Here is a 13162-nt window from a genome sequence, read left to right as displayed (position 1 = left end):
TTACAGGAAAACATCTGTAAAAAATACAAACAAATGGAGGCTAAACAATACACAACAAAATAACCAAGAGGTCACTGAAGGAATCAAAGAGGAAAGCAAAAACTATGTATAAACAAATGACAATGAAAACGTGACAACCCAAAATCTATAGGATGCAGCAAAAGCAGTTCTAAGGGAAGTTTATAGCAATACAATCCTACTGCAAGAAACAAAACACATCTCAAATAAACAACCTAACCTTACACCTAAAGCAATTAGAGAAAGAAGAACAAAAGAAAACTCTAAGTTATGACAAGGAAAGGAATAATAAGACTGGAACAGAAATAAATGAAAAAGAAATGAAGGAAACAATAACAAAGATCAATAAAACTAAAAGCTGGTTCTTTTAGAAGATAAACAAAATTGATAAACCATTAGCCAGACTCATCAAGCAAAAAAGGGAGATGACTAAAATCAATAGACTCAGAAATGAAAAGGAAGTAACAACTGACACTGCAGAAATACAAAGGATCATGAGAGATAACTACAAGCAACTATATACCAATAAAATGGACAACCTGGAAGAAATGGAGAAATTCTTTAAAAAGCACAACTTTCTGAGACTGAACCAGGACAAAATTGAGACTTTAACACACCAAACATAAGCACTTAAATTGAGACTGTGATTAAAAATCTTCCAACAAACAAAAGCCCAGGACCAGATGGCTTCACAGGCGAATTCTATCAAAAATTTAGAGAAGAACTAACATTTATCCCTCTCTAACTCTTCCAAAATATAGCAGAGGGAGAAAAACTCCCAAACTCATTCTACAAGGCCACCATCACCCTGATACCAAAACCAGAAAAAGATGTCACAAAGAAAGAAAACTAAGGGTCAATATCACTGATGAACATAGATGCAGAAATCCTCAACAAAATACTAGCAAACAGAATCCAACAGCACATTAAAAGGTACAAACACCATGACCAAGAGGGGTTTATTCCAGGAATGCAAGGATTCTTCAATATATGCAAATCAACCAATGTGATAAACCACATTAACAAACTGAATGAGAAAAAAACGTATGATCATCCCAATAGATGCAGAGAAAGCTTTCAACAAAATTCAACACCCATTTATGATAAACAACCTTCAGAAAGTAGGCATAGAGGGAACTTACCTCAACATAATAAAGGCCATAAATGACAAACCCACAGCCAACATCATTCTCAATGGTGAAAAACTGAAACCATTTCCTCTAAGATCAGGATTAAGACAAGGTTGTCCACTCTCACCACTATTACGCAACATAGTTTTGGAAGTTTTAGCCACAGCAGTCAGAAAAGAAAAAGAAATAAAAGGAATGAAATTTGGAAAAGAAGAAGTAAAGCTTTCACTGTTTGCAGATGACATGATGCTATACATAGAGAATCCTAAAGACACTGCCAGAAACCTACTAGAGCTAATCAATGAATTTGGTAAAGTAGCAGGATACAAAATTAATGAACAAAAATCTCTTGCATTCCTATACACTAAGGATGGAAAATCGAAAAGAGAAATTATGGAATCACTCCCATTTACCATTGCAACAAAAAGAATAAAATGCCCAGGAATAAAACTACTTAAGGAGACAAAAGACCTGTATGCAGAAAACTATGAGACACTGGTGAAAGAAACTAAAGATGGTACAAACAGATGAAGAGATATACCATGTTTTTGGATTGGAAGAATCAACATTGTGAAAATGACTCTACTACCCAATGCAATCTACAGATTCAAGGCAATCCCTATCAAACTACCAATGGCAGTTTTCAGAGAACTAGAACAAAACATTTCACAATTTGAATGGAAACACAAAAGACCCCAAATAGCCAAAGCAATCTTGAGAGAGAAAAACGGAGGTGGAAGAATTAGGCTCCATGACTTCAGGCTATACTACAAAACTACAGTAATCAAGACAGTATGGTACTGGCACAAAAACAGAAATATAGATCAATGCAAGAGGATAGAAAGCCCAATGATAAACCCACACACGTATGGACACCTTATTTTTGATAATGGAGGAATTAATATACAGTGGAGAAAAGACAGTCTCTTCAAAAAGTGGTGCTGGGGGAACTGGACAGCTACATGTGAAAGAATGAAATTAGAACACTCCCTAACACCATACACAAAAATAAACTCAAAATGGATTAAAGACCTAAATGTAATGCCAGATTGTATAAAACTCTTAGAGGAAAACATAGGCAGAACACTCTATAACATAAATCACAGCAAGATCCTTTCTGACTCACCTAGAGAAATTGAAATAAAAACGAAAACAAACAAATGGGACCTAATGAAACTTAAAAGCTTTTGCACAACTAAGAAAACCATAAACAAGACAAAAAGACAACTCTCAGAATGGGAGAAATATTTGCAAATGAAGCAACTGACAAAGGATTAATCTCCAAAATTTACAAGCAGCTAATTCAGCTTAATATGAAAAAAAACAAACAACCCAATCCAAAAATGGGCATAAGACCTAAATAGACATTTCTCCAAAGAAGATATATAGGTTGCCAACAAACACATGAAAGGATGCTCATCACTAATCATTAGAGATATGGAAATCCAAACTACAATGAGGTATCACCTCACACCGGTCAGAATGGCCATCATCAAAATATCTACAAACAAAAATGTTGGAAAGGGTGTGGAGAAAAGGGAACCCTCTTGCACTGTTGGTGGGAATGTAAATTGATACAGCCACTATGGAGAACAGTATCGAGGTTCCTTAAAAATCTAAACTAGAACCACCATATGACCCAGCAATCCCACTATTTGGCACATACCCTGAGAAAACTATAATTCAAAAAGAGTCAGGTACCATAATGTTCATTGCATCTCTGTTTACAATAGCCAGGACATCAAGCAACCTAAGCGTCCATTGACAGATGAATGGATAAAGAACATGTGGCACATATATACAATGGAATATTACTCAGCCATAAAAAGAAATGAAACTGAGTTTTTTGTAGTGATGTGGATGGACCTAAAGACTGTCACACAGAGTGAAGTAAGTCAGAAAGAGAAAAATAAATACCATATGCTAACACATATATATGGAATCCAAAAAAAAAATGTTTTGAAGAACCCAAGGGCAGGACAGGAAATGAATAAAGACACAGACATAGAGAATGGGCTTGACGACACCAGGAGGGGCAAGGGTAAGCTGGGATGATGTGAGAGAGTGGCGTGGACTTATACTACCAAATGTAAAATAGATAGCTACTTGGAAGCAGCTGCATAGCATAGGGAGATCAGCTACATGCTTTTTGACCACCTACAGGGGTGATAAAGGGAGGGTGGGAGGGAGATACAAGAGAGAGCAGATATGGGGATATATGTATATGTATAGCTGACTCACTTTGTTATAAAGCAGAAACTAACACACCATTGTAAAAAAATTATTCTCCAATAAAGGTGTTAAAAAAAAAGAAAAAAGAAAGAAAGCTCTAAGTGTATGTAATGTTATAAATGTTACTAATATGAGCATTAAAAAAATTTAAGGTACTGAGACTTATAGATGAAGGCAAGAAATGAGAGCTAAATTGCTCATCTTTCACAGTGGAGAATCAGTGGAATAAGCAGAACTGATATTGATAATTCAAGTAATACAGATATAAATACATTTTTTAGAGTTAATCAGGTAACCACTAAAACAACTTGACATAAATATTGACAATAGGTAGAAATAACACTGAAAAGGCAGATGAGAACAATTACTAAGAAAAAAATGTTGAACTGAAAAAGTTTTATTCATGGTAGGACAAAGTATGTCTGATACAATTTTTTATGTCTTCTTTATCTTTTATCCATTTCTCCTTAAAATAATTTTAGAAACTCTGTTTTCTTGACTATTAATTTTAGGTAGTTAAAAATGAAATAAGCTGACTGGTGTAAGATATCACTCTTTTTTTTAACGCAGTAAAATGAGACTTTGCCCACATATACACAAATATACTTTGCTGATCCAAGTATAAGTCATGAATTTTCACAGTTCTAAGGTAAGAAACTGTAATTAATTTAATTATACTCAATTAGTAAACTATATGTCAAGTCAATATTTTGAATATATTGTATTTATGTTTATAGTTTGTCCACACATGAAATTATCTTTGGAGATAATATTGCCCATTTAATGCATCTCTTCTCCCTTGTACCTTAAACCAGAGTTCTCCCTTGCCCTCCCCTGGTTCTAAATTATCTCCTCTATTCACTTGCAGAGTAATTTAGGTCCTAATTTCTTCAAATGTGTGTATTCAATTTTACCAGTAAACAAAAGGCCCTCTGGTTACCAATTCCATACCTAGAGAGTAGTTTGAGATTATAAGTAGCAATAATTATTTCTTTATTCCTCTTACATGTGCTACAGTATCACTGAGTGTCTACATGTAGTGCATTAGGATAAGCATTTACCATACCATTTACTAGCATTTGACAACTTTGTGAGCATAGATGTAATTTAGTGAGGTAGACATAATTTACATACCCAAGATAGAAAGCAAGCTCTATGTAGGAAAAATATATATATTGAAAAAATACTTACTGAATCAAAGAAAGAGCTGAACAGGTGAATTTGAAAGCTCTAGGAAAGCAGAAACCAGGGAAGGAATGTGAACTTCAGGTTTCATGAAGATGCAACTGTGGTTAGCTGCATGGATTGGACTAATTTTATCCTAGCCCTGCCACTTGAGACAAAAAGATTGTCTTCCTTAGATTCAATTGGAAAAATTCTAGGGATGGACTCAGATGGAACTGACTTGAATCACATGAGCACTTCTGTGGCCAGAGATACAACCTCCACTAGAACCAAAATTCTAGGAGTGGAAAGAGGAGCAATTTTCCAAAAAGAAAGGGATATTTTCCAGAAGGGGGAGATATCCTAGGAATACACAATATATATACATAGGGATAGATACTTTACACATGAGAAAATCGGAACTTAGTAAGTTAAATCATTGCCAAATAAATCACACAACTACTAAGTCATGGAGTAAGGTAAGAATCAAGCACAGTTGTTTTCTCACTGTAAAACTCATGGAATTCTGGCAGGGAAAAAGGAGTTAAATAAATTATATATCTACTACTGGATTTTAAAGGAATACACACACACACTCCAATACTCCAGTATACCAGTTTGGTGTACTAGATCCTTTGAGAATCAAAGAATCAGACTAGATCAATCAATTTTAAAGAGAACTAATTGTGAAGGAAAATGGCTTTTGCAATATCCATTCACGCATGGCTCCTAGGTATACTTTTTGCTGAATAAGTTAGATTGGTAGACACTATTGTTATCCCATTATCTCTACAAGCTATATGGACTCAGATATGAACAAAACCCATTTACTTGATTTACATCTGGGACCATACACATAAGTTTTTTGTATATATAACAGATTTTGGCAAATATATGAGATGGGGGAGGTAAGTGTACACTGCAGTAATAAAAATTTAAAATTAATACACATTCCTTTTCTTTTTTTTCAGTATGCGGCCCTCTCACTGTTGTGGTCTCTCCCGTTGTGGAGCACAGGCTCCGGACGCGCACCGCTCCGCAGCATGTTAGATCTCCCCAGACCAGGGCACGAACCCATGTGCCCTGCATCGGCAGGCAGACTCTCAACCACTACGCCATCAGAGAAGCCCACATTCCTACTTTTAAAAAGTCCCTTATACGTTTCTGCCACCTCAGGTTCCAGTCTCTTTACATTTTAATGGGCCACGTTTCTCATTTCTCTCTTGAAATCAAGCAAGCCATTAAAGAGGAAAATAGTTAGAAAAAAGCAACTAGAGCAGAAACACATTCCTCCCAATACTTTAGGTAGAATAATCCAATCCTCTTTATTAAGAGGATTTTATTAAGCTCTAAAAATAGCTCTCCTATTGATTAAGCTCTCCTTACAAAGCCTTCCCAGAGGCCGAGTTTTTATGTCCATGAGATCTGCACACGTGATAAAAGCATAGATTAAGAGAAAGTCTCCCTCCCATCATTATGTCCTTATTCCCTTCCACAAAGGCAACCACCATTACTATGGTCTCATGTATCTTTCCAGAAGAGTACAGAATCAATACATAATCAATATGTGATCAAATCCTTTTATATATTTATTTACTTTTACAAAAATGATAGGATAATATAGTTTTCAACATCTTTCTATCTTCACTTAACATTTTACCTTAGAGGTTATTCTTCATTGGTATATATAGCTGTCTCATAGTGTTTAAGAATGTCTACTGTATTTAGGTCTTCTGCCCATTTTTGGATTGGGTTGTTTGTTTTTTGTTATTGAGCTGCATGAGCTGCCTGTAAATTTTGGAGATTAATCCTTTGTCAGTTGCTTCATTTGAAAATATTTTCTCCCATTCTGAGGTTGACTTTTGGTCTTGTTTATGGTTTCCTTTGCTGTGCAAAAGCCTTGAAGTTTCATTAGATCCCATTTGTTTATTTTTGTTTTTATTTCCATTTCTCTAGGAGGTGTGTCAAAAAGGATCTTGCTGTGATTTGTGTCATAGAGTGTTCTATGTTTTTCTCTAAGAGTTTGATAGTTTCTGGCCTTACATTTAGGTCTTTAATCCATTTTGAGCTTATTTTTGTGTATGGTGTTAGGGAGTGTTCTAATCTCATACTTTTACATGTACCTGTGCAATTTTCCCATCACAACTTATTAAAGAGGCTGTCCTTTTGTGTTTCCATACAAATTGTGAAATTTTTTGTTCTAGTTCTGTGAAAAATGCCAGTGGTAGTTTGATATGGATTGCACTGAATCTGTAGATTGCTTTGGGTAGTAGAGTCATTTTCACAATGTTGATTCTTCCAATCCAAGAACATGGTATATCTCTCCATCTATTTGTATCTTTAATTTCTTTCATCAGTGCTTTATAATTTTCTGCATACAGGTCTTTTGTCTCCTTAGGTAGGTTTATTCCTAGATATTTTATCCATTTTTTTGCAATGGCAAATGGGAATGGTTTCTTAATTTCACTTTCAGATTTTTCATGATTAATGTATAGGAATGCCAGAGATTTCTGTGCATTAATTTTGTATCCTGCTACTTTACCAAAGAAGATATACAGATTGCCAACAAATACATGAAAGAATGCTCAACATCATTAATCATTAGAGAAATGCAAATCAAAACTACAATGAGATATCATTTCACACCGGTCAGAATGGCCATCATCAAAAAATCTAGAAACATTAAATGCTGGAGAGGGTGTGGAGAAAATGGAACACTCTGGCACTGCTGGTGGGAATATGAATTGGTACAGCCACTATGGAGAACAGTATGGAGGTTCCTTAGAAAACTACAAATGGAACTACCATATGACCCAGCAATCCCACTACTGGGCATATACCCTGAGAAAACCGTAATTCAAAAAGAGTCATGTACCAAAATGTACATTGCAGCTCTATTTACAATAGCAGGAGATGAAAGCAACCTAAGCATCCATCATTGGATGAATGGATAAAGAAGATGTGGCACATATATACAATGGAATATTACTCAGCTATAAAAAGAAATGAAATTGAGTTATTTGTAGTGAGGTGGATGGACCTAGAGTCTGTCATACAGAGTGAAGTAAGTCAGAAAGAGAAAAACAAATACCATATGCTAACACATGTATATGGAATCTAAGAAAAAAAATGTCATGAAGAACCTAGGGGTAGGATGGGAATAAAGACACAGACCTACTAGAGAATGGACTTGAGGACATGGGGATGGGGAAGGGTAAGCTGTGACAAAGTGAGAGAGTGGCATGGACATATATACACTACCAAACGTAAAATAGATAGCTAGTGGGAAGCAGCCCCATAGCATAGGGAGATCAGCTCGGTAGTTTGTGACCACCTAGAGGGGTGGGATAGGTAGTGTGGGAGGGAGGGAGATGCAAGAGGGAAGAGATATGGGAACATATGTATATGTATAACTGATTCACTTTGTTATAAAGCAGAAACTAACACATCATTGTAAAGCAATTATACTCCAATAAAGATGTAAAAAATAAAATAAAATAAAAATATAAAGTGACAAAAAAAGAATGTCTACTGTAGAGATGGACTGTAATTATGTAAATAGACCTTACCAATGGACTTGAACATTTTCCCATTATTTCACTGTAACAGTGCTACAGTAAATATCCTTGAGCATGTACTTTTTCAAAAGTATATTTGTAGGATAAATTCCTAGATGAGTTATCCCATTCACATTTAGTAAGACAGATATTGAATAATATAATTAACAAATATTTATTGAGCAGCTACCTTGTGCCAGGCACCATTATAAGTGCTTGGGATACATCGATGAACCAGGATCAAAAATCAATGAACATCAATGAACAAAAATCCTTGCTCTCACAAGACTTATATTCTCCTGTGAAAGGACAATCAACACCATAAATAACAAATAAGTAAATCATATAGTGAGTTAGAAGGTGCTATTTTCTATGGGGGAAAGTCAAAGCTGTATAAGGGAAAATTGTGAGTACATGTAGGAAGCACATACAATTTAAAGTAAGGTGGTCAAGGTAGGCCTTATTGAGACAGTGATATTTGAAAGAGGTGAGAGATATTCATGAGGATATCCAAAGAAGCATTTTCCAGACAAGGAGAGTCAAATGTTATATCTTATTTCACTAACCACATCTGTTTTAGGTTTTCTGTTTTTCTTTTTTCTCCTTATTTATTATACAGTACTTATTTTCTTAGTTTAGTTTTGAATCTTTCTTTTGATAATTTGGAAAATTTGCCATTTTTCTAGTTATTACATTTATGAACACAATTTTATTTAATGTTTAATTACTGATTTCTTTAAAAAGTATCTATTGACTTGTTATCATGAGCAATGATAGGAAAAAAATCAGTATCTAATTTTTGTTGATTATACTGTTTTTCATAGGGCATTATTTAAATATATACTTATGTCTGTTACTTAACTTGCCAGACTTTTTGATCCCCAGCTATAAAAGAAATCCCCCTTCTAGTCCCAACTTTTGCTAGTTATATTATGTTCACATTGATAGTGCTCATAAAATTTAAATTGTTTTCTGTTTAACCATATATGTTTGTAATCTTAGTCCTATAGTTAAGTTGATTTAATGCTCACCATTGGTACTTTTGCATTAGATCCTCCATTCATTTTTTTTTGTGTGTGTGTGGCTTAAAGTTTATCATTCTCCTAAAAAGGCTCAAGAGAACTCTATTTCTCAAGTTCTTGCATGTTCAAAATATGTGTGAAAAATTTTTGGTGCAGGGAGCAGGGAAAGGATTTGTTATATATGTTGAGTAGGAAAGGTTTGTGACTATATATGTGAAAGATCAAGTTACAGTCTAGTGACTATATTTCTCATTGAACTTCTGGCTAATCAACGATTTGATTTGATTCCTGCTTCTGATTTGCCATTTAGCTCTCAGAGAGTTTGCAAAAGCCTTAGAAGGCAAAATTAAAAGAAGAAACTTGAATAAAGTCTTAATATTAGAAAATAGAACATTTGCCTACTTCACTATGTAAATTAGAAACCAATAACCAACATTAAAATAATAGTTAAATTGTGCTCTCATACATTGGAATACTGCATGATCATTAATAATTAAGCTTTTAAAATGTAAATTAAAGTTCAGGAAAACACTAATACTATAATGGTAAGTTTTGGGTTTTTTTTAAAGCAGGATACAAAATTGTATGCTTGTCAACAGTTAAAGTGGGGTTTGGAAGAAAGTATTAATTGGTATTATAATTAATTCTTCTCTGCTACATTTACTACGTTTTCATTTATAAAATAAATATTACAGAGGATAATACTTGTAAAGTGCTTAGAACAGTGTCTGGCACACAGAAATAGTACAATATAAGGTGTTTACCAAAAATTAGTTAATTCATATGTGTATGTATTTTGGCAACGAAAGAACATGATTAAAGGTTACTTACAACAGACCGATGTTCCTCTAGTTCCCCTTCGGGTCCCTCTTCCTGGACAGGGTACTAAAGTTTTTGCAAAATATACCAAAACCATAACACCTGAACTTCAGCAACCTCATGGCAAGGAATGCTTTTTCATCTCTAATAAGCTTCACCCTTTCATCCTCTGCTTTTCTGTCCTCCAGACATCTCATTCATTGTCCTTACCTTCCTTTCCCCCTCCTATGTCCTCTCCAGTCCTTTTCCTTCTCCCTTGCCAAGTCCACTCCAATTTGTCCCTGGCCTTGTCCAAACAGGGCTCTGGCCCCACCTCTCCCTCTCCAGCATTCTGTTAACCCTCTCCCCTCCAGCTAGTCAGGACATTCATTGCTCCATGAGCCTGGAGGACCTCTATTCCCCTTTCCTTGAAGAACACATCACTGCTTGTCCCTCTCTTTCCTTCTTCCCCTCCCTCTTTTCTTCTCCTTTGTCACATTACCACCCCTCTCAACTCCATGAACTCCCTCCTTCACTTATTTATAATGGTGGAAACCAGGGCCTCACTGTGATTTTCATGGAGTCTAGGTAGTTTTACCTTCTTGGTACCTTTTTCTCTATGATATTCATATATACATAAAGGAATAATATTTTACATCTCTTTTGGTATAAGACAAAAATAATCTAGGACAGATTATTATATATACATTGTTATTATTATAATATTCATTTTCTTCTGATTTTAAAACAAATCAGAACATCATTGTAGACTCTTAAAAGTGTAGTGGGGGCTTCCCTGGTGGAGCAGTGGTTGAGAGTCCGGCTGCCGATGCAGGATGACACAGGTTTGTGCCCTGGTCCGGGAAGATCCCACACGCTGTGGAGCAGCTGGGCCTGTGAGCCATGGCTGCTGAGCCTGCGCATTCGGAGCCTGTGCTCCGCAACGGGAGAGGCCACAACAGTAAGAGGCCCTCATATCGCAAAAGAAAAAAAAAAAAAGTGTAGTGGGCCCTAGGAACAGTGCATACTATACCCAAAGGATAAACCTGATCTGCTAATAACTCCCAACCAAATCCTCCAGCTGGTACTTGAAGGGACAAGGCCATATCCTTAACTCCAATAACCTCAGAAGAAACACAGTGTTTAACATTTGTATTAACTTTATTTTAGAATGAACAAACATAAGGAAAAAGCTTAACTAATCATGTAATTTCCATAAAAGAGAGGAACATTCCAGAAAAGAAAATGCATACTTTAACCCCACTTTGCAGAAGTACATGGCACAATTTATGGATTTAGGGAAAATTGTTTTAACTATACCTCACTGATAAAAAATAATACAGCGGGGTTTCTCAGTAGATCACTATATCACATAAAATACAGGAGCCTATAAACAAGTTAACAGTCAATAACAATAAATGTAGTTTTGCTACAAATGTTTTATTCTTATGCTAGTAGTTTCTCAAATTACAAATCAAGTGCATTTTAGTATAACTTGCTGCATTTCTATAACAAAGAGTTGAAGGCACAGTTAGTGCAAACAGAATAAAGCCCATTCACCAAGAAGGCTGGGGAGCAGAGGCAATCTCGCTTTGCTTTTTCCAGGAAAAAAAAAAATCTCCAAACACATATATCTCAGTTACCAGTTCTGGTAATTTTTCATGGCTGGAAACTAACAGCAACCTGACAAAAGCCATGAATTCACAATACCAAGGTTTACATATGCTTAGAGAATTCACTGCCTTCTACATCTCTTTAAAAAGTTTACACTACTGGAGTGCTAGATGGAATGCGTTGTTAAATATATTTGGACAAAAAAAATTTAAAAAATAAATAAAATATATATTTGGACATAGTTTTATACTGAGAGTACCAGGAAGAGAAAACACTTTAAGACTGTAAGTAACTTATGGTTAAGTTTTGGTTACTGTAAACACAGGCAGACTCTTAACCTGGGGGCCCACATACATCAACCTCCCTGCTTCAGCTATCAATATCTTCTTCCTGAGAGTCCAGGCTTTGGCCTTTAGCACCCTCAACAGCAGCCAACCCGTTCTCATGAGTGACTTTGTCATAAGCCAGCTCATTACATTCCCTGATCACCCCCTCTTGCTCGGTCTCAAGTGCTTCTCCTGTGAAGTACAGCACAGCTCTAGGGATGACAAAGGTGCGCAAACTGTGAGCAATGAAGACGTCTTCCTCATCTTCATCGGCATCCATACCCCACCGGAGAGCACTGAAGAAGTTGAAGAAGTACCCTAGGGGAAATTCCTGGGTCACTGTGCGCAACAGTCCCCAAAACCTGTGCCTCTGCTTCTTCAGGACCGTTTGCACAGTGACGTTCCTTCCCTCCTTCCAGACTATCTTGCAGTCTATGCAGTGCTCCACCACAGATCCCCTAAAAGGGTGGGGGTCAGAGTAATGGAGCTTAGACTTGAGCGTATAAATTTTGGTCAGCACCTCATTTGTGAAGTAGTCGTTGGGTTCAAAGTGAAATTCCAGAGTGAAGGCGAGCGGCTCGTCGGGTTTTGAAAACTTGACTTTCACGTCTGGCAAGAGCTTCAGAATGGGCTCGTCATATTTCTGAATCAATGGAGAGATCTCCTCGACGTTCTTTTTATTTTTTTATTTTTTTTTTGCGGTACGTGGGCCTCTCACTGTTGTGGCCTCTCCTGTTGCAGAGCACAGGCTCCGGACGCGCAGGCTCAGCAGCCATGGCTCACGGGCCCAGCCGCTCCACAGCATGTGGGATCCTCACGGGCCCAGCCGCTCCACGGCATGTGGGATCCTCCCGGACCGGGGCACGAACCCGTGTCCCCTGCATCGGCAGGCGGACTCTCAACCACTGCGCCACCAGGGAAGCCCCTCGACGTTCTTTAAAACTGTGAGCCAGAAATCGGGGATCCCTGTAGGCTCCTCTTTCTCTTCATCCACATTATATCCCTCAATTCCTCCATACTCCCCAAACACCTCCTCCACATCCTCGAAATCTTCCTCGCAATATTCCTCCAAGTCCTCATACTCCGGATTCTCCTCCAGACCCTGCATCTGAGCATTAGAATAATCTTCCACCTCATTATAATCATTGTCCTCGGCCTTGCACTTCACCTCACACTCCTCTTTCATGGGCTTGTAGAGCGCATTGATGATCTGGCGTCTCTTTTCCAATAAGGGCCAATAGATGCCAGCAAATTTCCTCTCGATGGAATGAAATTCCCTCAGGTACTTGGTCTAGGCCTGC

At 36.9% G+C, this 13162-nt stretch overlaps 1 protein-coding gene across 1 annotated transcript in view; it reads right to left on the bottom strand.

Annotated features, from left to right (window-relative positions):
* Positions 1–11904: 11904 nt before the first annotated feature.
* LOC103083517 (putative nucleosome assembly protein 1-like 6) overlaps positions 11905–13162 on the bottom strand; it is a 3365-nt gene continuing 2107 nt past the window's right edge. The window contains exons 3-4 of the mRNA XM_007464202.1: positions 12793–13152; positions 11905–12534 (exon numbers count right to left, since the gene is read on the bottom strand). Coding sequence (XP_007464264.1) covers positions 11905–12534; positions 12793–13152 — 990 coding nt within the window. The remainder of the gene's footprint in view (positions 12535–12792; positions 13153–13162) is intronic.

This window comes from Lipotes vexillifer, unplaced genomic scaffold, assembly GCF_000442215.2.
Source record: "Lipotes vexillifer unplaced genomic scaffold, Lipotes_vexillifer_v1.1 scaffold1354, whole genome shotgun sequence".
Classification (NCBI taxonomy): Eukaryota; Metazoa; Chordata; class Mammalia; order Artiodactyla; family Lipotidae; genus Lipotes; species Lipotes vexillifer.
Note: the sequence above shows the minus strand (reverse complement) of the source record. Positions and strands in the feature narration are given on the sequence as shown.